At 29.7% G+C, this 24,631-nt stretch overlaps 5 protein-coding genes across 5 annotated transcripts; 3 read left to right on the top strand and 2 right to left on the bottom strand.

Annotated features, from left to right (window-relative positions):
* Positions 1–60: 60 nt before the first annotated feature.
* On the bottom strand, positions 61–5,904 carry kel (kelch protein). The gene is made up of 15 exons (XM_076416438.1): positions 5,668–5,904; positions 5,380–5,544; positions 5,124–5,328; positions 4,868–5,064; positions 4,701–4,797; positions 4,417–4,649; positions 4,181–4,364; positions 3,843–4,124; positions 3,678–3,792; positions 3,523–3,620; positions 3,236–3,448; positions 3,171–3,202; positions 2,920–3,110; positions 1,277–1,522; positions 61–1,134 (listed from the first exon to the last, which is right to left on the bottom strand). Exons 1-15 carry the CDS (start codon positions 5,706–5,708, stop codon positions 911–913), a joined length of 2,523 nt encoding a protein of 840 aa, XP_076272553.1. The 5' UTR covers positions 5,709–5,904; the 3' UTR covers positions 61–910.
* A 164-nt stretch (positions 5,905–6,068) lies between these two features.
* On the top strand, positions 6,069–8,060 carry LOC143198313 (erlin-1). The gene is made up of 6 exons (XM_076407455.1): positions 6,069–6,742; positions 6,802–6,882; positions 6,934–7,042; positions 7,108–7,259; positions 7,313–7,465; positions 7,556–8,060. Exons 1-6 carry the CDS (start codon positions 6,614–6,616, stop codon positions 7,925–7,927), a joined length of 996 nt encoding a protein of 331 aa, XP_076263570.1. The 5' UTR covers positions 6,069–6,613; the 3' UTR covers positions 7,928–8,060.
* A 7,373-nt stretch (positions 8,061–15,433) lies between these two features.
* Positions 15,434–16,702, top strand: LOC143189120 (AN1-type zinc finger protein 2A). Its single transcript, XM_076393807.1, has one exon. It carries the CDS (start codon positions 15,593–15,595, stop codon positions 16,247–16,249), a length of 657 nt encoding a protein of 218 aa, XP_076249922.1. The 5' UTR covers positions 15,434–15,592; the 3' UTR covers positions 16,250–16,702.
* On the bottom strand, positions 16,668–17,566 carry LOC143189123 (cytidine deaminase). The gene is made up of 3 exons (XM_076393810.1): positions 17,372–17,566; positions 16,986–17,154; positions 16,668–16,938 (listed from the first exon to the last, which is right to left on the bottom strand). The coding sequence occupies exons 1-3, from the start codon at positions 17,427–17,429 to the stop codon at positions 16,701–16,703; spliced, it is 465 nt and encodes a 154-aa protein (XP_076249925.1). The 5' UTR covers positions 17,430–17,566; the 3' UTR covers positions 16,668–16,700.
* A 291-nt stretch (positions 17,567–17,857) lies between these two features.
* On the top strand, positions 17,858–24,437 carry LOC143189101 (dyslexia-associated protein KIAA0319-like protein). The gene is made up of 15 exons (XM_076393763.1): positions 17,858–18,035; positions 18,086–18,241; positions 18,367–18,606; positions 18,659–18,850; positions 18,905–19,080; positions 19,135–19,317; positions 19,375–19,588; positions 20,284–20,454; positions 20,528–20,704; positions 21,277–21,406; positions 21,458–21,690; positions 21,755–22,170; positions 22,943–23,194; positions 23,250–23,463; positions 23,515–24,437. The coding sequence occupies exons 2-15, from the start codon at positions 18,100–18,102 to the stop codon at positions 23,664–23,666; spliced, it is 2,892 nt and encodes a 963-aa protein (XP_076249878.1). The 5' UTR covers positions 17,858–18,035; positions 18,086–18,099; the 3' UTR covers positions 23,667–24,437.
* Positions 24,438–24,631: the final 194 nt, after the last annotated feature.

The following is a 24,631-nucleotide window of genomic DNA, read 5'->3' as shown; positions in this document are numbered from 1 at the left end:
TAATATTTCCTTTATTAAAAACTAAAATTTTATTAAAAAATAGAAACACTGAATAACTTCATAAAGATATTTATTTGGTAAATAATTCGATATATATATAAATAAACTTAAGACTATGCAACAGATCTAAAGCCTACAGATCAAGTGTTTCGTGAGATGTGAAACAAAGTCACAATCTTAAAAAAAATATTTTGTACGATTATAATCTAACTTCTAAAATCACATTCATATTTGAGAATATACAAAAATAGCGTGCATAAAACTTGATCAAATCTGGTAACATTATGAGAGCGTGAAATTTAAAAAACCAATGGCTTCATCTATTGTCATATGCACATTTAAATTGCAATGCATCTGTTCCATGTTTCTTCTAATCATGTTTAATATTGTCATTCAATAAAAACGTTTATAACTAAAATTATCATCACAATTTTAAATTTACCTAAAAATACTTTTGAAATTCATCACATAATACAATAATATCGGTAAAATCTAACTACATCAGTATCTATCTATTACAAAAAAATGGTAAAACTGAAAAATAAACAGCTGTATATTGATAAAACTGCTATACTGAAAAAATAATCTAATTAATGAATCAGAATAGCTCTTGAAAAAGTGAATGAGGTAATTTAAAAAAACAAGTCAGATCAACAACAAGAAAATGTTCAGATCAAGAATCAAGACTAGTTTGGCACAATCGCCGTTGTATGTTTCCATCTCATTTCATACCGCATATCAATTAACAAAACTTAGAAAACTTAAAAATATCGCCATTATATCACTATCTTGATAGTGGAAAGACACAACCATAGGACTTAAAAATTTTCCTACATCGAATTAAATCTAATCTAACATATAAAAATACTTTTGGATGTTTAAAACTGTTCCTGTCAACTTTAAACGGTTTTTAATTAGCGGCTGGTGGGTCTAAGGGATCCTTCGAAGTAGAATCTTCACTAGTTGACTGTTCATTTTCACCTTCAGTTTCCTCCATCTGTTCCAATCCCTGAGCTATCAGAAAATCGATTATTCGATAATCTTTCCCAGTTTCAGTGTTGGCAATCCACAACGGTAACCATTTATTGGCCAGTAACCACTGTACAGATACTTTGCTTATTCTACCTGAAACACCTGTCAATTTCTTAAAAAAAGATCAAAAAAAGATAAACATCACAATTAAGTACAATATAAGATAAAAAATAAATAGTTCAAAATAAAATTTTTAGTAAAAAATTAAATAAAAATGATTTGATAATACTTGTAATTGAATTACCTGTTCGATCCGATGTTCCATAAAGACTTTCAATGGCATAGTGATTACTGTTAATGCTACCACATGAAGAAGAAAGGTGTCGCTCAATTCTTCCGATACCATGACCGATAATGTCGATACGGCCATAGGCGTTACCAATTCGTCCATAAGTACTCGTACTACAACTAGGCAGATTTGGATCATATATAGGTTCAGACATATCATGTACTGAAGCATTTGAAATATTCGGTGGCTGTAAACGTAAATCTGCAAATGATTAACTTTTAAAGCAATGAACAAATATTTACATACCGAAAAAATAAATGAAATATCTAGATTACAATTTAATATTGAATTGAAATTGAACTATGTTCAAAATAACATGTACTCCACACTCTACATACTATACATTCAACGCAATATAAGTTATGATATGTGAAGGATTTAAAACAACATATACTTTTATTTGACTTTAAAACTGTATTATTTTGCGGAAAATAACGACTTATTAGAAACAATACAACGTTGAGTTCCTTGCACTTGCTCTACAAAAACAGACTCGAAAATTGTATTCGACACTTAGGTAAGGTAACAATCCCTTCACTTGAATCAAAACGTTTAAAGACCCAGCGGACTAAGAATTTGACTCGCCGACAATAACGTACTAGGATAAAATGTCACTAGGGCTAAAGGTCTTTTAAAAAAGGTTTATAATATAAAATACTTAATAAAAAATTAAGTGTTAGAAGTCGCTAAATAACACAACAGTGTTGGGGCCACTTAAAGATTATATATACTATTCTTTATGACTAATTTAATTTTATCTGTACATGTATCAACATCTGTACAAGGACATTAGCACTATCTTGAAAATAACGGAAAACGAAAATACTGGTAAATGGCGTCCAACTTACAAACAACAAAAACTCTATATCTAAACGTATAACAGAAACATCTTTACAAAATTCAATTGATGCGAAAATTGAAGCCCCAAGATGACAATCACGGGGTGATTTTGATTGATTCGACGGCTTGATTTTGTAAACCAAGCAATTGAGCGCCTTTTAACATTTATCATGATCTTTTATTTTCAGATTAAGCTTATTTTCATGTACAAGACACCATTATAATGATGGTGATTATGACCATCATACTAATTTTCAAAAATAAATGAACCTTTTAAAACATTAAGTGTCTCACATTAACTATAAGCTACTAACTGAAGATATGATTGACGCTAGAGTAGAAATAATCGGCTAGTTCCAAAGTAAAGTAACAATATTTGCATACAACTTTATACATGAAAAAAAAGTACAATTAAATTAACAAGATGTATGAACACACAGAATAAAATATATAATATATATGAAATATATATTGTTAAATATATGACTGGTCTCGATACAAGAGCCAGCCAGTATAGAAAGGAGGAAGAAAAGTTAGTAGAGGGCGCTGTGACTTGTATCGAGTGGGTATAAATTACCAGGGATAAAAATAAAGTTTCTTTTGTTCCGAGGCCATAAGTGGTGTATTAATTCCGTCCCGTCCCGAATCATAAGTGATTCGTAAAATATATTAGCATATATAAATAAATTCTAATCAAGATCAATAAAATTAATTCAGTAATAATCAAAAAGCATATATACAAAGCATTAAATACTTACTTTCCTGTTGTTGTCTGATGTCCTCAATAGACTCATATATATTTTCATTGGAATTACTGTTGACGTCAGGTTCATTACAAATGGGTTCATACAGATTTTCTTGGGCAACATCTCTTGATGAAATAGATGGCGCTCGAATATCGTAACCGACGGCGCCTTCAGCACTGCTACTCTCTTCACAGTTTGCATATCTAACATAGTATTCCATAAATTAACATTACTATTCAATAATATGTACTAATTAATTTAACCTGCTATTGCTTAAAATAGATGTCTGAATGCCCATATTCCCGCCGCCAACAGACTCTAATTTTCAAATGGGCTTGTCGATAACAGCTACGCCAGCGTAGCTACGGCCGATACCCATACAACTAGGCAACATAGACCAAGAATCGGTTTTTGGATTGTATACTTCAACTGAAGGTAAATTGCTACAGCCATCATCACCTCCTACCACATATAACAATCCATTTAGTGCCACAACGCCGGCGTTACGACGGCATAATGCCATGTCACTTATTGGTACCCACTAAAAGTCACCATTGAAATGTATTGAGGTGAATTAATTAGAATAGTTCAATAACAGTAATTCAAGTTTCATACCTGCTCTTTGATAGGATCATATGCCTCAACTGATTTTCTAACTAGAGGACCATCATGACCACCAACTGCATACAAAATGCCATCCAAAACTCCAACACCTAAAATATTATATTTAATAACTTATTCATGGATTCAACTTCAGTTATAGAATATACCTGCACCACTTCTTCTAGAGCACATATCTGGAACAGCTTTCCAACTGTCAGTTTCTGGATTATAGCATTCAACAGAGCTTAAACACTGTCTAGATGCACCATCATATCCCCCAACCTAAAATATTATAATATAGCTCACATGGATGGCTTTTTAATATTGCATACAGCATATAACAATCCATTTAATACACCAACACCAACACTGCTTCTCCTAGTTGACATAGGTGAGATAGATCTCCATTTCTGTGTAGCTAAATCAAAAACCTCTGCTGTGTTAAGTCCAGTAGAACCATCAAATCCCCCAACAGCATATATATTATTATTTAGCACTGCTACACCAAGTGTTGATCTTCTAGCTTCCATACACTCAGAACTTGTCCAAAGATCATGAGATGCATCATAAACATCTACTGTTTTAACCCGTAGAGAACCATTAAAACCACCAACCTTTTGATAAATAAATGATGTTTAGAATTTGTCAATGACAAATTTAAAAAACTTACAGCAAATACTTTGCCACTGATAACAGCTAAACCAGCTCTACATCTTCTTGTTGGCATTTCAGCTACCTGATACCATCTTTCCTCCTTAAAGTCATAACATTCCACACTTCTAATGGCCTTTGGTGCTTGTCCTCCCACCACCAAAAGCACTTTTGGTAATCCCACTGGTTGTCTTGGTTTTGTCCTATAAACACCACATTTTATTGTAACATTTTTAAATATAACTCAAAACAGACCTTGGTGTTCTAATACTAATTTTTGTGTCACCTTTTAACAAATGAAATTTCAAGGCTTCAATATAATAATCTTTACATTTCAAATCAACTTTTAAAAGAGGCTCTTCTTCTACTCTCTGTACCAAATAATCTTGAGACATTAAAGGAAGCCTAACATGTTCCATCAATGAGGCAAGATGTTTTTGGCGATTTTCAACATCATGATGTACCCAAGCTATTACACATTCAAAAACCTATTAAAACCATAACAATAATAATATACTAAAAATAAGTATTAAAAATACCTTTTCTTCAGAAGGCACTGTTAGCCTATCACTGCTAATCAACTTGGAAACTTGTTGATGTGATAATGTTAAAAACTCTTCACATTCAACTACCTCCCTAAAATAATATATAATTAATATTTCTTGTAAATATTTGATGTGATATTAATTAAAATAATTATAATTACGGAAAATTCAACTCTATGTAGCTTTCTGCATTAGTTAATAATTCCAAACATCCATGTAAATCAGCAAAAGCTCTTATTCCCAAACAATTTGTTGGGTGTAACTGAGACTGGAGAAAATCACAACAAGCATCTCTAACATCAGTTAACTGAAGTAAATGTGCAGCTGGTAATAAAACTTGAACATTTTCTTCGGTAACCTTCAAAACAAATTACACAATAATATCTGTTTTATAAAGAAATAAAAATATTTATTTACATGTACTTCAGATGTGTAAGAATATTCAACTAATAATTCTAATGCATAATGATCCACCTCCTGTATAACAATACGATCCTGTCTACTCTCTTCAAAACTTGAAAACATTGCAAAAAAATAAGGGGAACACGCTGCCAAAACCATTTTATGTGCTGGAATTTCTACCGAATTAGCAACCAATGTGACATCACATAAAAGTTTTTGTCTGCAAAAAACTGATATAACTAAATGTTCATAATTTTTAATAACCTTTAACCTTCTCATTGAGTTCATAATTTCAAAAGCTTTCTGAGTATGTAAAAGGTTCTTATATGGTCGTCGCTCTCTATATGATATTTGCCTTTGGCAACTTTGTGAGATATGCTTCTGGGAACTTTCATCTAAAGAATTTTGGCTTGCACATCTAGTCAGCATTAAACAACTAAAAGAATTAGACAAATCATCCAAAATGAAAAAGCACACTTAATTAACTACATATTAGAAAACACAATTAAGGTAAAAAAAAAGTAAACAAAAAACTGCGACCTCTACCATCTTTACTCACCTGCCTTGTCTTTCCATAAGACCTTCTTGATTTTGATCCATTATGGCAAATTATGTATTATTTGAAATATCATCTAACTTAAACAATATTTTCCACAATTTACTATAATATGAAGATCGCTAGTACCGATAACACCATGAAAAAGGTCAAAACAAACAAAATTTTAACTTGAACTTCTCGGAAAAACAGTTTTCGATCCAACATATGACTTTCGTGACGCGTTTGCGCATATGACTCAAATAATAAAAAATAAAATCGAAATTATCATAAACTATCCTTAATATTTATAACATTATGATCTTTAAAAATAACTGATTTTTGATAACTTTGAATTCTGTTGATATTTATAAATAAACATAAAAATTTCAAATTCCAAATTCCAAAATTCCAGTGTCAATAGCAGTTACTAAAATTAATTTTAAAGAATTAATATTTTATACATTATAGTTACTTTTTTAAATATATAAAAGTGTATAAAAACAAAACAAAATGAAAATATGTCATCAAATTTGAAAAAAATAAAATAATCTTAAAATCATGTTCCATAGAGTACCGCTGAACTATTAAAATTTAAAATCAAAATAAATTTTGCACTAATATATAATACTTCTTGAATCTTTCACCATAGTAATATATTTACTCTATGATCTTTCATTGATGACATTAAATCAAATTTAGTGTTGTCATTTTGAATTGTTGCCTCTTGACAAATAACCTTATATTATTGTGTTGAATTTTATTTTGGATATTGAGTATTACTAAAAGTTAAGTAAAATTTATAGTCATACATATAATTATACATATTTGTATTTAGTATTAAAGTTACCATGGATATAATATAAACGGTGATTACATATATATATTTGTATAGTTTCATTGCCAGTTAACATATCCGCAATTATTTTAAAAAAATTACAAAATCCGTATTAATTGAAAATTAATTAAAATGCCACTTGTAAATTATGCTTCTTTATTAGAACACGCTATTATTGGCGGCGTTTTAACAACAATATTTTTAATTTCAAACTACTCTCTACATAGAATTGAAGAAGGACATGTTGGTATATATTTTAGAGTGAGTTTAAACTTGTACTTTCATAATACACAATTAATAACAATTATATTTTTATTTAGGGTGGTGCTCTATTGCCTAGCTTAAGTTACCCTGGCTATCATATGATGATTCCACTTATTACATCCTACAAAAGTGTTCAGGTACAACTAAATATTAAATGTTGGAACACATATACAACAAATTGTTTTCAGGTAACTCTACAAACAGATGAAGTAACAAATGTACCTTGTGGAACCAGTGGGGGTGTAATGATATATTTTGATCGAATTGAAGTTGTGAATTATTTAAATGTTAACAGTGGTAGGTCAACAAACATACATATCATATATATACTTTTGTATGAAATTTAATCAATTTTAATACAGTGATGGATATTGTAAGAAATTATACTGCAGATTATGATAAGGCATTGATTTTTAATAAAATACATCATGAATTAAATCAATTCTGCAGTATACATACATTACATGAAGTATATATTGATTTATTTGATCAGATAGATGAAAATTTGAAACAGGTACATAAACAATTATTTTTTATAAAAAATAGAATAACTGAGGTTGTTTTGAGGCATTACAAAGAGATCTGCTAGAAATGGCAGCCGGATTAACAATACAAGCAGTTAGAGTGACAAAACCAAAAATACCTGAACCAATTAGAAAGAATTATGAACTAATGGAAGGTGAAAAAACAAAACTCTTAATTTCAATTGAACATCAAAAGGTAAATTTCATACTTATACTAAAAACTTTCAAGTCTACATAAACTAGTAATATCATATCCTCGTTTAGATTGAAAAATATTTTATTTTAGGTGGTTGAAAAAGATGCAGAAACTGAGAGAAAACGTGCCATAATTGAAGCTGAAAAAGTAGCACAAGTTGCAAAAATTCAATATGAACAAAAAATTATGGAAAAAGAATCGCTTCAACGTATATCTCAAATTGAGGATGAAATGCATTTAGCAAGAGAAAAAGCTCAAGCTGATGCAGAATTTTATAAAATAAAACAGCAAGCAGAAGTAAATAAAGTCTTGTTTACCAAAGAATATATTGAGTTAAAGAAATATGAGTCTTTATCAAAAAATACAAAAGTTTATTTTGGAAAAGATATTCCACAAACATTTATTGGTGAATTATGCGATAATAATGTAAATGGTATATTAGGTAAAGCAATTAAGTCATAATGTAGTTTTATTTTTTTATATGTTGGTTATTATAGTTCCAAAATGTAACCATTGTATTAATAGAAATATAATATATATCCATACAATATTTTACTGTTTAATACAATAAGTAATAAACTATGTAAAAGATGTATATATTACTTTTAATCAAAAGCCCACCATCAAAATGAAAAACTTAACAATTATGCTCTGATGCAAAAATTCCAAGCCTCCATCCACACGCAGTTACTATAGAAATCATAAAAGTTTTACATAGTCTTAAAAATCCAATCAGATAAAAGAGATCTTAAAACCCAACGAACCATTAGGTCGATATAAAACTCTTAGAGTAAACCTGGACGAAAAAATTAAACTTCTAGAAGAAATTAACGTAGTTCAATTTCAAGCACTTATTCGAGAAGTTAATAATTTTAAAGAATCCAAAACTATGAGTATTACCTGGATGTATTTAGCCATCACTGATTTGGTATTATATTATTTATAAAGAAAAAAATGCATTTCCATGTCTACTTATCGTGGTGACAATTGTACCAATGATTTTCTGTGCCTAGTTCAAATCATTTTTACCGGATAGCCTCCCAGTAGTCCCACAGAACCCAGAATATAATTTATCTGCTTATAAAACTGCCCTTTTTTCTAATAGGTCATTTTTAGAGATTGTAAATTAATTTTAAGATATTTGCAATACATTGTTTTTATTAATTACATCTCACATTCGATATGCTTAGTACAATCTTAATTCACAGATTAATTTATTAATACTGTTCTGTTGTACTTGCATTAATATACAAGCAAGGCGTGTACGTGATTACATCAGTATGTATTTCCCAACTTAGAATAAAACTAATCTACTTAAGCTAAACTTAAAAAAAATATACACTAAACAAGTTCGTTTGGTTTGGTTCGCTTCAATCTTCTGTTTCTCGCGTGTGGTCCAGTAGCTATATCGCTTCTACGTTGCTGTGATTTAGCAACCTTGTTTCATGTTTTAGGGCGAAATCTTGGATCACTTCGTGTATCCATTTGATTCCGAAATCATGGTGCAGCTCTTCGTTGGTTACGTAGCGATAAGCATTGGTAATTAATTGTAGAACTTGATCGCTACTTTTAGTTGTTCTATAACCTTAGACAGAGATACATCTTTTGTTGTTGGGATATCAGCAGTATAGAGCAGATATAGAAATGCTCCCAAGACACTACCTTGTGGAACTTCAGTCGAAATAGGTTTAAGAGTTGAGAATGCCCCTTCATGCGAGACTCTAAATTATCTTTCGAAAAGATATGAATCCGGCAGTCGACAGTAATTCCGCGGTAGCAATTTGCTCACTTTGTAGATTAATCACATAAATGTCATACCCGGTCAAAAGCTTGTGAGAGTGAGACATTCAGGAATATTGCAGGGCAGTATTTCTTTTCTTCGAATGCCTTTTCAACAACCGCTATTACTCTCTGCACTTGGTCGATTGTCGAATGGTGATTTCGAAATCCAAAATGGAAATCTGATATTTCTATAAATGGTTTAATGTGTTTTAACAGCAGTTTCTCAAATAATGTTGATATCGCAGGTAGCAGCGAAATAGTCCTGTAAGGTCCTAATTGTTCTGCCGGTTTGTCAGTTTTTTTAAGCATAATTATTCGAGCAACCTTAAGACATTCCGGAACATGGTTCAGTCTCAAACAGGCATTGAATATATATGTCAACATGATTATTGCTTTTCGTGGCAGCTCTTTTAATAACCAAGGTGAAATATTATAACTGATAAACATGATTTATATTTATTGTAGAATCTATATCAATCGGTTGAAATACATGAGCTAAATGTTCTGCAAATACTTCAGATGAAAAACATCGTTGCTTCCGGGCTTAATTCACTTACATATTTCTCGAAGCAACTGTTTATATTCTTTAATCTTTTGATTTGTCTGATTACTGATTCTATTAAATATTGTTTTGTCTACAGTATTTCTGGTTCTCTGCCATACTCTTCTAGCTTTTCGTCTTTCTTTTACTAATTCCCTAATTTCAAGGGGGTAATTTACCTCATATTCTGATATCTCTCTTGATGTTGGGGTAGCTTCTTTTGCAGCAGACCGAATTTGTTCAATTATATTACGGGTATGCTGCTCAAGATCGTCTAAAGTGTTGAGTCTTACGTTTAAACTGATTTGTTCCTGCATTATAAGTCTAAACTGTCGCGTCTAGTGTTCACAATACTGTAGTGTCATCAGATGATAGTTCGCACAAACTCTCGACTTGTATTTGATTTGATGAGATGCCTTTTGAAATGTAGAAGTCCAGTTGGTCTGGTACTTTATTACTGTTGGTAAGCTATAGCTATATCTATGTCATTTGTTCTCATAAATAGTTCTAGTTCTCGAACTCAGTGATTTAGCCCATTTGCGTTCCATGTTATCATTCTTAAGAAAGAATTACACATTTTTGTTTTTCTTTAACTTGTTTTGGGACTTTTTTGTTTTTTCTACCTTGTTTGTTAACTGACTGAAATTTTGTCGCATTTCAGTCTGAAATTCACTGAGCAATTTCATTATATCGACGATGGTTGGTTCGTTGGTTACAGTTTCCTGCTATTTTACGTTAATTTGTTTGTTATTCGATTTTTTGTCGAATATATTTTTTGCAGTTGGAATTGCTGTTTCTTCAAATGTTCTATTTTCAATGGCAGTTGGCTTTGCAGATTATTGATTGCAATTTATTTTGCAATCTATTAGGTATTTTATGTCATAGATAATTTTGTTGTTTTCATTTTGTACCAAATCGTCATAAAACAGCCGAAAGACCTTAATAATTTTTTCGCCATTTGAGTTTATTGTTTCTTTCTCTCTAGGCGTAACGGTCGCGATTTCATGTCCGTGAGCCTCTAATTCGCTTTTAATATCATCTTGACTTGTTGACGGTAGTCTCCTAATAACCACTATGTACCACTTATCGCTTTTTAATTGGTATGTATGGTACTCTAGTTTACTAAATGGATTATCTGTCGTCTCTTTATTTTGTTTCATTTCATTCAGATGTTTCTTTATAGCTCTATAATCGTTCGTTTGTACAAGTAACATTAATGTAGTTATTTGACAGACCTTGAACTATACTTAGTGGCTATTCCTTTAATTTATATACTGAATAGATTAAAATTATCAGCATTGTTTACATTAATCGGGGGAGGCAGAGGATATTTTCTTGGTGTTTTCTTACTAGCGGGGAAGGGGTCATCTCGGACTTCTTCCTCTTTTTATTCTTCACTTTTATTCATTCGGATTAGTCGCATACCTCTAGTACTAGTTCGTCCTCGCCGGTGAAATACTCTTCTCTTAATTTTCTTGGTGTCTCTTCGATATTTTGCAAGATCATTACATTATTCTAACCGTTTTTGGTTTTACTGCTGATTAATTGCTTTCAACTAATTGTTTTCATTTATAAGTTTAGTTGGATCCATTTTGTTTTTGTTTGTATGTAATTTTACACGAATTTTTGACAGAAGGGCGAGATTTGGAACGTTCTTTGTTTCGCGGCACGTATTTGGTTGACTGTGTCGCCGTAACGTGTACCTGGGAACTTTTTGAGACCTTTCTCTAAAAGTTAACCGTAATGAAATACATATGTATTTTTTGTTATATTTCTTGAGAGTTGTTTTGGAGAAGAAAAAACACGTCTTGACTCTACAAAGGTTGAGACCGAACTATATACAATATATGACGAAAATATTTGCAAAAAATATTTTAAGAACTTTATTATGAAAAAATTGCATACATTTAACAGTTTTTTGTGCAAATTAATTTACGCAATTTTAAGTACAAATTAATATGTCCAACCAAGTATCAATTAATTTTTCAAGATACATAACAGTTTTACTTCATCTATCGAAAGTGCTAATATTCCGGTAGAGCCTTCCATATAAGCGTTGTCATGAAGATTTTGCCGAATGCAGCTCTGCCACGAAACGGAAAGAATATTTCTCTAGTCTCTTTCAGTAGTTCTCTCTATTTTCGTTTTTTCTTGGTAGTTTTTAATCTTGTCGAGATATAAAACTACTTCAATGCGCTTCTTTTTAAAATCCCCTATATTAAATTTTCTCATCTTTCTAAGTAAGGCTATGACAATCAAAATGATAACTTTTAAAACATTGAAATCGATACCAACAAACCACTAGCGGAAGCGGATTCGAGTGCCGCCTGGACATACATAAACAGGACTGATATTTGTCCGCATAAGAGTGTAAAACCTGACAAAGAATCACAAGTATCAAATTAGCCATCTCCATAAAATAATAACTAAATAAATAATAAAATTATGAGTTTTTTTTTTAAATATTACTTAAACCAGACTTACTGCTTAATATAAACTTCGAAGTACAGTCCTGAGCATTAACCTTACTGACTGGTGGTGAACTTCCCAGAGAACATCCGCTCTTACCCAGCCTGGTTACTGGCGTCACTAAGATGATTCTTTTGGGTTCGATTTTTCGCATAAATATAAAATAGTTACGCATAAATTACAGTTAGTAATCATAAACATAAATTATTATTACATCCGTGGCTACGGTGTTCGAACTTGTGACTTGATTCAACCACTGCTGATACCAAGTCGGCTTATACACCATAATTAGTTAAATTTACTCTTACACTTTTATTTTTAATGGTAATGTTATATAGCTGAACAAAAATTTTAAATCTTCCCATTTTTTCCCGAGACGAAGTGCCCAAATTACAAAAAATACAACCATTTAAAAGACAAATATAATCTAAAATACAATGTTAAAATAAAAAAAAATAGATATGTGTATGTTAGGCCAACTAAATACTTTTATATATTTCCATACAATTCTATTTCTCTCAATCGGCAAAATAATACATTTTTATGTTACAATTTTTATTTTATATTGTATTATTTTCTTTTAATATATTTCTGATAATTCATTCTATACTATACAAGAATTTATTCTTCCCTCATGACAAATTTCGTATATGACCCATAGAAAAATAGGACCATAATCGAAAGAATATTACTTGGTCATATAACATTGAGTTTCTATGGTTTATTTTAGCGTTGGGAACTATCGACTGAAAAGTTAAAACAGTCGATAGTCAAAAAAATAGCGACTGAAAATAGTAATTACCATTTTCAGTCAAATATATGGTTCGACTGTTTTAATTCATTCGTGATGTCAGACGAAGATGTACGAAGTCTTCTCTGTATAAAATGTGAGATATGAAAAGACGGAGACAAATGCTTGGTAAATTTAAATGTCTTTATATTCTCCAATGGAAGTATAAGCGAGACAGAGATGTGTATATATTCATTAGCCTGATAACTTTAAAAAAGAAAAGGAATAAAAAATTACTAAATTCTATTATCAAGTAATAAATAATATAATTTTAAAGGAAGTAGGATTACTTTTATACTAAATATTCTGTCGATGTGCAAAAAGGAATGGAATAATAACACCACAAATGTTTAACCCTGTTTTAATATATTAATTTATTATTGCTATTTTTAAATAACATGGCATAATAAATATAAATAATACAATACAACTTAAATCAAACCTAAAAACTAAAGATTTTCAATAACCATAACTACTAAATAAAATGTAAACATATACCTAATCATTGAAAAATCTAATCCATGATGAATCTAAAAATGATAGTACAATAACCACCAGACCCTTTTTAAATAAAAGTTTTATTTATTTTTGAACGGAAATATTTTTAAATCACTGTGAATATTATCATGTTCAACTTTTTTCCAGTTATTTATTATTATTTATTAATTATTTGCCCAGATTTTGAAAAAAACTCGTTCCCAGGGGTCAAATGTTTCATTTTATGAATTTGCCAAAAATCCAATGGGTTTTCTAAACGCCCAATAAATGGAATTTCCAAATACTGCTAAATCTGTAAAGTTACTGCAGTACTTCGAGTAATTACTTCTTTCATTCTAGCAATTTTTTTTTTATCAAAATATCTCCAGATGTCAATACATTCTTAATCAGTAGTTTTGTCTTGAATTTCGAGTTGTGGAACCATATTTGTATTTTTTGAAGTTAGAATAGAAGATACCTCTGATGTGATGACTTTTTGTATCGCCACAGCATTATTGGAAATACCAAATCCTGCTTTTTAAAATCTAGGATCTAAAAATGTGGATTTCCCGCATATCGTATTCATTTCTAAAATTGCCAGTCTTTTATTGATGACATCTAATAGACAATTTTGTCATTTTTTCTCCATCCACTTGTTAGAATCCTAGATTTGATGGAATGTTGCAGTCCTCTTACTAACCACATAATTAAAGACATCATTGGGATATCTTTCTCCATATAACTCGGTGGTCATTATTTGAATGGCCTTTAAAAGTTGAAAACATTATGTTAAGATAGTCCATTCGTTAACAAATAAAAACTGTGGTGCTCTTCTTAATAGCCAACAAAATAAATTGTTAAATATTAAAGTAGAATTTTCCTATCAGAAAATGTATTTATTACAAATATTTAATATCTTTTATTCACCTCTTTACGGTAAATATTTTTAAGAAATTTAACAAATGCTAGTGTAAAAAATTTTTCAAATTTTTTGGGTCTATGCAATTTCTGAAACCTTTGGAACCTAATTTTGGTTTTCCAGATTTTAGGAAAAAAGTTTCGACAAACAGGAGGCTTGGACAAAAATCGTGAAAGTTTATCAAAAAAGTATTACCTATTATACCAGTCTAAAGTATTACCTACTATGCCAGTCAAAAGTATCCTGCTATTATCTATCATTTACAATTTAATTTTTTTGCCCTCGAAAACTAGCGTTCCAAAATGCTGCTATATTAATTTACAATCTATAGTTATTCACAAGCAAACTACAAAAAAAACATAAAACCACATATATTACATATAAATCTATATAAGCATAAACTCGGTGCAAAACTTTCAAGGTCGCGACTAGAACGGAAGGCCAGAACGTTAAAACTCAGTGGAATGAACTAGTAGAACCGAAATTAGTAACTAAAAGTAAACGACTGAAAACAGTTACTAGTAAAAACAGTCGAACCAAAAATAGCGACTGAAATAGTCGATAGTAAAAGGTAGTCAATTACTGAACAGTCGATAGTCGATTTCAGTCGATTGTTCCTAACACTAGTCTATTTCTATTTCTATAGTTCTTTATCGTCATGTAATAAATATATCTTAGGGATGTTAACCGCAGAACAAAATATCGATATTTCAAAAAATATAAATATACTTTTGTTATAAAAATATTTATATTATTATAAAAATATTATATACATATAGCTTTTATATTATTTTATATAGTTCTTAATATTTGAAAAATATCTTTTTATAAATTTCTTCTTTGTAATATCAGCCAATATATATATATATATATATATATATATATATATATATATATATATATATATATATATATATATATATATATATATATCGATATTTATTATCATTCCTAGAATGGAATGACAGAATTTGATGTCATGTCATTACGATTTCAAATTCTTGGTAATGTATTTCCTAGTCACTGTATTTCTGTCTAGAACAATCAAGAAGCAGTTTTAAGATATATATAAGCATAAAGTACACTTCTAATTTAGTATTGCTTCTAAAGCTAAAGTCTACATTTACGATAAATCGACTAATTCTTAAAATGGAATTACCCCATTTAGGAAAACATTGTTCAAAATCGGATTGTAATAAACTAGATTTTCTACCAATAAAGTGCGACGCTTGTAAGTTGTTGTTTTGTGACGAGCATTTTAGATATAATAGTCACAACTGCAGCAATGCCTATCAAAAAGACAATCAAGTTCCAGTTTGCCCATTATGCAGCACACCTATATCAGTACAGAAAGGTTTACATCCAGATTATGTAGTTAGTAATCATATTGACTCGGATTGTCAAAGTGATCCTGCCAAATCAAGAAGAAAAGTATTTACAAACAAATGCTCTTTTAAAAAGTGTAAAAATAAGGAAGTAATTCCAGTTATATGTAGTGAATGTGGCCAAAACTTTTGTTTAAAACATCGACATCCAAGCGATCATATTTGTGAAAGAAAACGTGGAAATAGACAATGGATTTTTGATGCTCAATCTACTGTTTCCGAAACTATTCAAGGCTCAATAAGTGAAGATGAAGCTTTAGCGAGGGCTATTGCACTGTCAATGCAGGATTCCCAACCATGTAGTAAAAGGGACCAAGAAGAATTAGATTTAGCCTTAGCTAGGCAACTTCAAGCATCAGAGTCACAAGCTACCACAGCATCTAGGAGTGCTTCAAGAGGAGATAGATGTAATGTTTCTTAGTTTTTAAGTTATTTTTAATAACTTATGTTCTAAATAATATACATTCGCAAAGAAATCTCAGAAGTAAAATATTCAATAAAGAAGTGCTTTAATAGTGACCTAATTTTAGTATTGCAAGCTATTTGCAGATTTCTATTTTCCACATTTAGTCGAAATATGTAGGATTTTATTTTTTAATTATAGTAAATTTACAATTATATATATTTGGTATTGATGATAATTTATATGTAGATTAATTTATATAATCCACTGTTGGTGCTAAGCACATATTTAAATCATATTTTTTTATTGTTAATAGAACTTTTACTATATTCTTTTGCTGTGACTTTTGGTGAAATTCCAAGTATACAATATACATTTGTTTAAATTAGTTCCTGTAACATTTATAATATATTCTTAAATAAATCAATAAAAGGCATTTGTATTTATAATAAATATTATATTAGCAATACTATACAAATGTTTTATTATCAGTTAAACAAAACTGATATGGCAAAATTGTTTCTAAGTCAGATACAAATATATTATCCTCTCCTGGTTTTGATACGTAGATATCCAAATTGCCAAATTCACTCATAAACTGTCGACAGGCTCCACATGGCAATGTGAAATATTTTTCCTGATAGGCTACTACAGATACAGCCTTAAATTTGTTTTTTCCTTGACTGATTGCTTTACCATATGCACACCTATCAAAATTATTATTATTTTTATAGTGGCAACAAATAATATATACCTTTCTGCACAAATGCCAACTGTAAATGAACAGTTCTCAATATTACATCCAGTTACAACTGTGCCATCAGTGCACAACAGAGCCGCACCTACTTTGAATTTACTATACGGACAATATGCGTATTCTCTAGCTTCTGTAGCTTCTCTAATTAAATTTTGAATGATTTGATCTACAAAAATATATACAAGAAAATTAATTTTCTAATTCGTTAAAACAGTAAGATCGTTTGATGAATAATTTTTTATTTAATATTTAAATTTTCTTGATAGTTTAATATTACATAACCTTTTGGGAGTATCTTAATATGACATATGCATAATGAGATATAAAAATTTTCTAATTTCAATATTTTTTATAATAGACAAAAAAATTAACACAAAGCTTACCAAGATTTTTCAATTTCTGGACATTTTTAACTATATTTTCATGGCTAGCTTTGGACATCTTATTCTATGTTCTTCCTTATAACTTGCAAAAATTAGGAATCAAGATTACAAAATCCAGACGATAAATCAATAAAACTCAAGTAAATAATAAGAATATAATGCCGTCATTTGTACTTAATATATCAAACAATACCTGTTATTGTTATTACTTATTAAATTGTGGTTTATTGTGGAATTGCTTATTTCTATATTAAATAAGATCATACAAAAATAAGGTTTTAAATTATTTAAATGGTCAATAATTTAACGGCTAAAAAAATATATTTAAAATATTAAAATTAAAAATGATTATTTACATTACTTTAAGGAAACAATATTCTTGAATATATAATTATCCAATTGAAAATAAGTAGGTGTATATACCACTAAATATACATCATAATTTCGTTTCTCATTATATATATATATATCAAGGACATTGCCGTCACTGTCATTCTTAATATTGCTTTCAATTTTCAGTTCATTTTAGTTTGTCTGGATAACTAAACAAGTGTATTTAGATAAAATTAATTTGGAAAATACGCCACGAATTACGAACACCCACATATTCGATATTTATTATAATCGTCATGTTTGTAGAACTTATGTGATTAAAATTGAATACGTAAGTAATTAATTTATTACTCTTGATATATTTACTGTATTTTATTTTAGATAATAAGAAGAAAATGTTTGTGTATAATTTATTCTTGCTGTTATCCATTTTAAATGAAGTTTTTTCATATCCTTCAACGTCCCTAAAATCAGACTGCCCCAAGTTATATCCTAAAGTCTTTAAAGGTTATGTACCAAGAGGAAATATTTCTGCAGGTAATAAAACTTTACTACTTTTTTATAACATTGTTGTGCCAGTATATTTAAATATATGAGAATGTATGGTATAATCTTTAATTTTATTTATATTTAGCTTTAAAGTAATATTTACTTCCCTATAGGTTATTATGAAGAAATAAAAGATATTAATAGCATAAAACCTTGTGTTTTAAAGTGCTGCATAAAAACATCCTGTCATGTAGCATTTATGACTGATGATAAATGCTATCATGTTAATTGCAATAGTAATGAGCTTTGTATACCTACCCTGAATTTAAATCCAGAGACAATAGACCATGTTCAGATGGTTTTAGTAAAACCTACAGATGATGATAGTTGGAAATATGTCTTAGCAGCCCAAGGTAGATATAGATTTTAAATAAAATTATTTTAATGATGTTCAGCATATTGCAGACTCCCAATTAAGCAGGGAAATGTATAGCATTTTAAATGATAGGACAAGATTTGAGAATGCCTATAAGAACCTAGAAAGTGATACTGTATTTGATAATATTTTGCTTGACATGAGTTGTGAAATGGGAGCTCAGGATTCTTGCACATTGCCTAATGAAATTTGTGTCCAAAAAAGAGAGAGGTCAAGAAATGGTATATTGATAATTATTCCCTTTAACTTAAAATAATATGATTTTTTATATAAAGGTATATGTGAATGCAAGCCAGGTTATATTCGTCAAGAGTCTGGCTTATGCATGTCAGAAGACTTAAAGGATATAACATTACCGGATATAATAACTGAGAGAATATTAGATTTAACTATTAATAAATCAGCCCCAGTTACCAAAAAACATTTAACTGTACTAGCAGAGTCAAAGGAGGTATATATTATTTTATTTTTGATAATACTTTGTATCTGTTATTCATTATGTTAGGTGAAGTTGCCAGATAATGAAGTTACTTTAATTGCTACTACACTTGAAAAAGAAGATCCTGATAATAAATATCAATATGAATGGACCTCCCTTCACCAGCCTGATGGTAGTACCGCTGTAAAACATCAGAATGAAGCTCAGTTACATTTAGAAAAACTTTCTGAGGGGACATATGAATTTAGGGTAATAAACACTATACAAGCAGTGTGTTTACAAAACAAAAAATTTAATATTTTATAGGTCAGTGCTTCTACTCCAACATCTTATGGAGAAACTTTTGTTAATGTTACTGTATTACCAGAAGCTCGTATCAATCAACCTCCACAAATTGTTATTACACCAGCAAATCAAACTATAAAACAACCTAATGCTGCAGCAGTATTAGATGCTTCGTCTAGTACAGATGATGATGGAATAGTTTCTTGGCATTGGGAACTACAGCAAGGTCCTTTAGGTATGTTTTTACTATTTTTATAATATTAATATATAAAATTACTGGTCAAATAATTAAATTATATAAAATAAACATTTAAAATAAGGAATACATTGTAATTTAATCATATACATTAATGATAATGCACAATATTTAATTTCAATTATAGTGCCTTTGTATATTTAACATATCTATTACCCCTATTAAGATAATTTGTATATAAACATTAAACAAAATACATGGAAGAAAATAAGTTTGCTTTATTTATGTTTATCTTAATTGGTGTATTCTTGAACAGATTGTACCGGACCCGCTTCATGATAACTATATATAATCATGCTTTTTGCACTTTTTATACCAATATTAGCTAACCTTGTATTCGTCAGTTATTTTTTAGATTTGAAACTGTGTCGGAAATTTTGGAATATTTAGTTATATGTATTATTTTGCGTCGTACACGATCTATCGAATGTTGTCATAATTTTAGAATAACTTATATTATGAAATACATTGTAAATATTTTACGCAAAAGAGAACATCAGCATCCTGAATATTAAGAATTATAATTTTTTAATCAAAATTTGAAAAATAGACTTAATATTGTTTTACTATATAAATATATATTTTAAGAAGAGTATCCTAAAATCCAAATAAGTGATTAGAATACCTGATATACTTTTTAAGAACTTTTATCATCATTGCAATAATTGTTTTAGGTTATCAGCCTCAGTTGAAAGATAGTCCTACTTTACAATTAAATGATTTAACTAGACCTGGTAATTACACTTTTAAATTAACAGTTACGGACACTGACAAAGCATCTAGTACTGGAATTGCTAATATTACAGTCCTTGCAGGAACTGATTATCCCCCAGAAGCAAATGCAGGTTTGACTATACCTTTTTATGAAATTTTAACTATAAGTAAATACTGTTTCACTACTAAGTCATTAATATTTAGGTGAAGATAAGATTATCTACTTACCTCACAATAATATTACATTAAATGGTAGTTTAAGTACCGATGATCATGCTATTAAAACATGGGAATGGACAAAATCAGCCGATGATGCCCAAAAGACAGTGGATATGCAAAATACCAGAACTCCATATTTGCAATTGTCTAATTTACAAGAAGGTACGGTACAAAATGGAAAATTGGTAATGTTACTTATCTTTATCCTTATTTTAACAAAATTTTTAAAATGATATCTGGATTTTGTTTATTATATACTTTTATAATATACCTACTAATTAAAATCTGTAAGATATATTGAACTTGTTTCTCATGGTGTCCACTGTATAGTCTATTCAAAGTTTTTTTAGTAATGCGTCAGATATTTGTGACGTCGAAACATAGCAGTGTTGTATATATATAACATAGGACGCTACTATTGCAATAAAATGTCCACGGCTGTATATTCTGTATGTAGCCTATTATTATACAAAAATTTTCACCCCTAAACATTATTTTTCGGACAATTTTGACAGCCGTAGTAATTAAGCTCATTTCGCGGTGAAAATCGGAAATTTGAATCCCGCAGGCACAAGCATGTTATTGTTGAAAGAGCTAATAATAACATAAAAATAGCAATGTTAATACGGCAAAAAAAATATACAATTTATTTTTTTATTATAATAATACAATTATTATAGTAATTTATTTATTTTTTAGTATATTTTTTGTTTAATTTGAATTTTGCTTTTTAGGCATGTACACATTCACTTTGAAAGTTACTGATAGTGCAAATCAGTCAAGTACTGCACAAGTTCATGTATTTGTGAAACCGCCCACTAATAAACCACCGATTGCCGAAGCTGGTGAAAACGTGACTATAAGGTGATTTATTTAAAACTTAATGCTCTAAATTAACGCTAGTTTCTTTAACAGTTTACCTCAGACTTGGGCATTGGTGGATGCGTCAAATAGCACAGATGATAACAAAATTATTTCATTCAAGTGGGAACAAGTTGAGGGTCCTTCCACAGTTACTTTTATTAATGCTAATATGAGTAAAACCAACGTGACAGGCCTAACAAAAGGAACTTACACTTTAAAAGTTAGTGTTACAGATGATAATAAGAATGTCGCTAGTGATATAGTTTATGTTATAGTAAATCAAAGTGAGTATGGAAAGTTTTTACTTTACGTCAGTATAGGTCAATTGCGTCAACTTCTATTTTTCAGATAAAAATCAGAAGCCTACAGCAAATGCTGGTGAAGATTTCACAGTTGAACTCCCTATAAATGGACTTAGCATTAATGGCTCCAATTCCAAAGATGATTGGGAAATTGTTAAATGGCAGTGGGTTAGAGATGATAAATCATTAGCTGTTGGCAATATTGTAGAAAAAACTGATGAGTCACCAATATTGATAGTAACAGATGTGTCTGTGGGAACATATATTTTTAATTTAACTGTCTATGACCATCAAGGTTTAAGCGACACTGACAGCATCAAAGTTATTGTAAAAAATGACCCGAAATTGTTTTATTTAATTCAATTAACAGTAGATGTTGATGCAAAGTTTTTGACCCAAATACAGTATAACACTTTGAAAGCTAAATTAGCATTACTGGTAACAGATGGGTGCAAATTACAAGTGAGTAGCATGTATAAGATAAATTATATTGATATAGAACTTTTTATTTATTTACTTATTTTACTGATCAAATGTTACAATTTATTATTAATTTCTTGTTCAAGATATTCTGTTAATCTGATTCCATAACCCTGAGATAGAGCCCTCTATATGAATAAAACTTGGAAAACTAAATTAAAATTGACTCTTAGCAATTTTTCATCGAATTCATGTTTCGTTTTCATGGAAGTCTCACTTCATGATCCCAATCATTTTGTATGGGATTTACATTCAACGGCGGCAATGGAGAATCTAATGTTTCCATACATTACAAAAATTACATTTATTTTAACTCACTATAAGTTTGTTGTAAAAGTGCATCTTTACAGTATGTTTACGGCGATATTGTAGAAAAAAGTGATGGGTCACCAATATTGATAATAACAGATGTGTCTGTGAAAATCTATATTTTTAATTTAACTGTCTATGATCATCAAGGTGTAAGCGACACTGACTCCACATGAACTCTATACATTCTGATACTTTTAAATGCGAAGACGAAAACATGGCTTTATAACGTAATATGTGTGTGATGCCTATGGCGAAATGCGTCTTTCTGACAAATATCGAACAACAAAGACTCGATATATAAAGCATCTCAGAGAATTGGACTTTCATATTTTTCAATTGTTAACTGGCTATAAGAACAAAATTTGTCGTACATGTTCTTGTCAAATGTGTATTATATAATTAGATGATGAGATATGTGTATAATATATATGAGTTTTAACAGGTAAGAAACGTACAAGCAGAACCAAGTAGTGGAAAAGTCAAACTAACGTTCTACCTCGAAGATGCAAATGGAGTAGCAATACCAGCTAATAATGTTGTGAAGCATCTTCGACAAAAACTTCAAGTAGACGCCAGTCTGCTTGGATTCTCCGTGGCTAAACTTCAGACTGCAATTTGTCAAAATAATTGTTCAGGTCATGGCGTGTGTAATGAAATAACTAGAGAATGTGAATGTGAAGTTTTCTGGATGCATGTAAGTCATTCCTTTTCAATAATTTAATATTGTTAATTATTTATGTTGATTTTAGGATTTGTTTAAAGTATACTTTTCCAAAGGATCAGATTCAGATTGTAGTTGGAGCATCCTTTATGTTGTTTTGGGAGTTATATGTGGCCTATTAGTATTTTTAGGATGTACTTGGGCCCTTGTATACTTATGTTATCGTTTGTGTCATAGTAGAAATGATAAAACTAAACCAACCAATTACAAGCTACTTGAAGACACAGATGATATTCCTCCATGTAATTTGGATGTATACTGATTGACATAGAATCTAGTTTGGTTTTTTTCAGTTTCTAGAAAAGGAAATCTCTCCGATAGCGATACTGACTCAGATGTTGTATTCGAGACTCGATCAAAGCCGCCCCGTTATTCCGATTCTAGGAATGGCCACAAACCATCTCGAAATGGATTTAACAAAATGGGTAGAAGAGTTAAAACATAAATATGACTTATTGATCTAAATATGCACAAACATTGTGATACCACAATCCCAAAAACGAAATAAGTGTTATTCTATGCTTGAATATAATCTACCTTTAGTTGAAAGAAATTTTAAGTACTTAGTTATTTTTTATCATCTTAATTTGGATGGAATCTAAAGCTTTTCAATAGCATTATATAAAGTATTTATTTTATGTCCCCGCATTTGCTAATATTTTCTTTAAAAAGTACTAAATTACAATTTAGTATGTTACTCTCATCGCCACTCAGTGTCCAAAAAATGATATATTTCATATTTCAATGTACAGGGTTTTTTTCTTATACCATATGTCTAGTCATGTTACCCTATTGGAATTTTAAAATTTTTGAAGTTTTTAATATGAGATTATTTTATAAAATTAGAATCTTAAGGAAAATGGGCCAGAATTCAATTTTTTTATGATTTTATGCATTATAATTTTATATTGTGATATTCTTCAGTATTGATTTTGTTAAAAATAAAATAATGTAAAAGTATGAAAGAAAATTCATATTATAGGATATATCTACTTATGTAGAACAAAAAAGATCATCATTATCTCAATTATACATTAAATGCCACACATACATTAAAATATATTAATATTAGAAAATCAATGGTTAAAGTTGATAACGATCATTTTTGTGATGCTCTTAAACCCTTAGCATTGTTTATATTTGTGTCTGTATTCATAATTTTAGATGTATTGAGTATTATTTATAGGTAATTATGCCCAATATATATTTATCAGTCTGCAAATGTCTTATTTAAGATTTGGTTAACTGCTAATTTGTAAGGGCTGATATATCCCTGATTAAATTAGCTAAGAAAAAACAAATAGTTTCCTTAAAAAAACATGCGTGCCAATCCAGTTAGGCTTCAGCTCAAGAGGCGATGCATTGTAGTCCTTCCTTGTATATAGAGTAGATATTTTACTAGGATTTGGT

This window comes from Rhynchophorus ferrugineus, unplaced genomic scaffold (assembly GCF_030347505.1).
Source record: "Rhynchophorus ferrugineus isolate W39M unplaced genomic scaffold, kcgeb_rfMv2 rfM1, whole genome shotgun sequence".
Taxonomy (NCBI): Eukaryota; Metazoa; Arthropoda; class Insecta; order Coleoptera; family Curculionidae; genus Rhynchophorus; species Rhynchophorus ferrugineus.
Note: the sequence above shows the minus strand (reverse complement) of the source record. Positions and strands in the feature narration are given on the sequence as shown.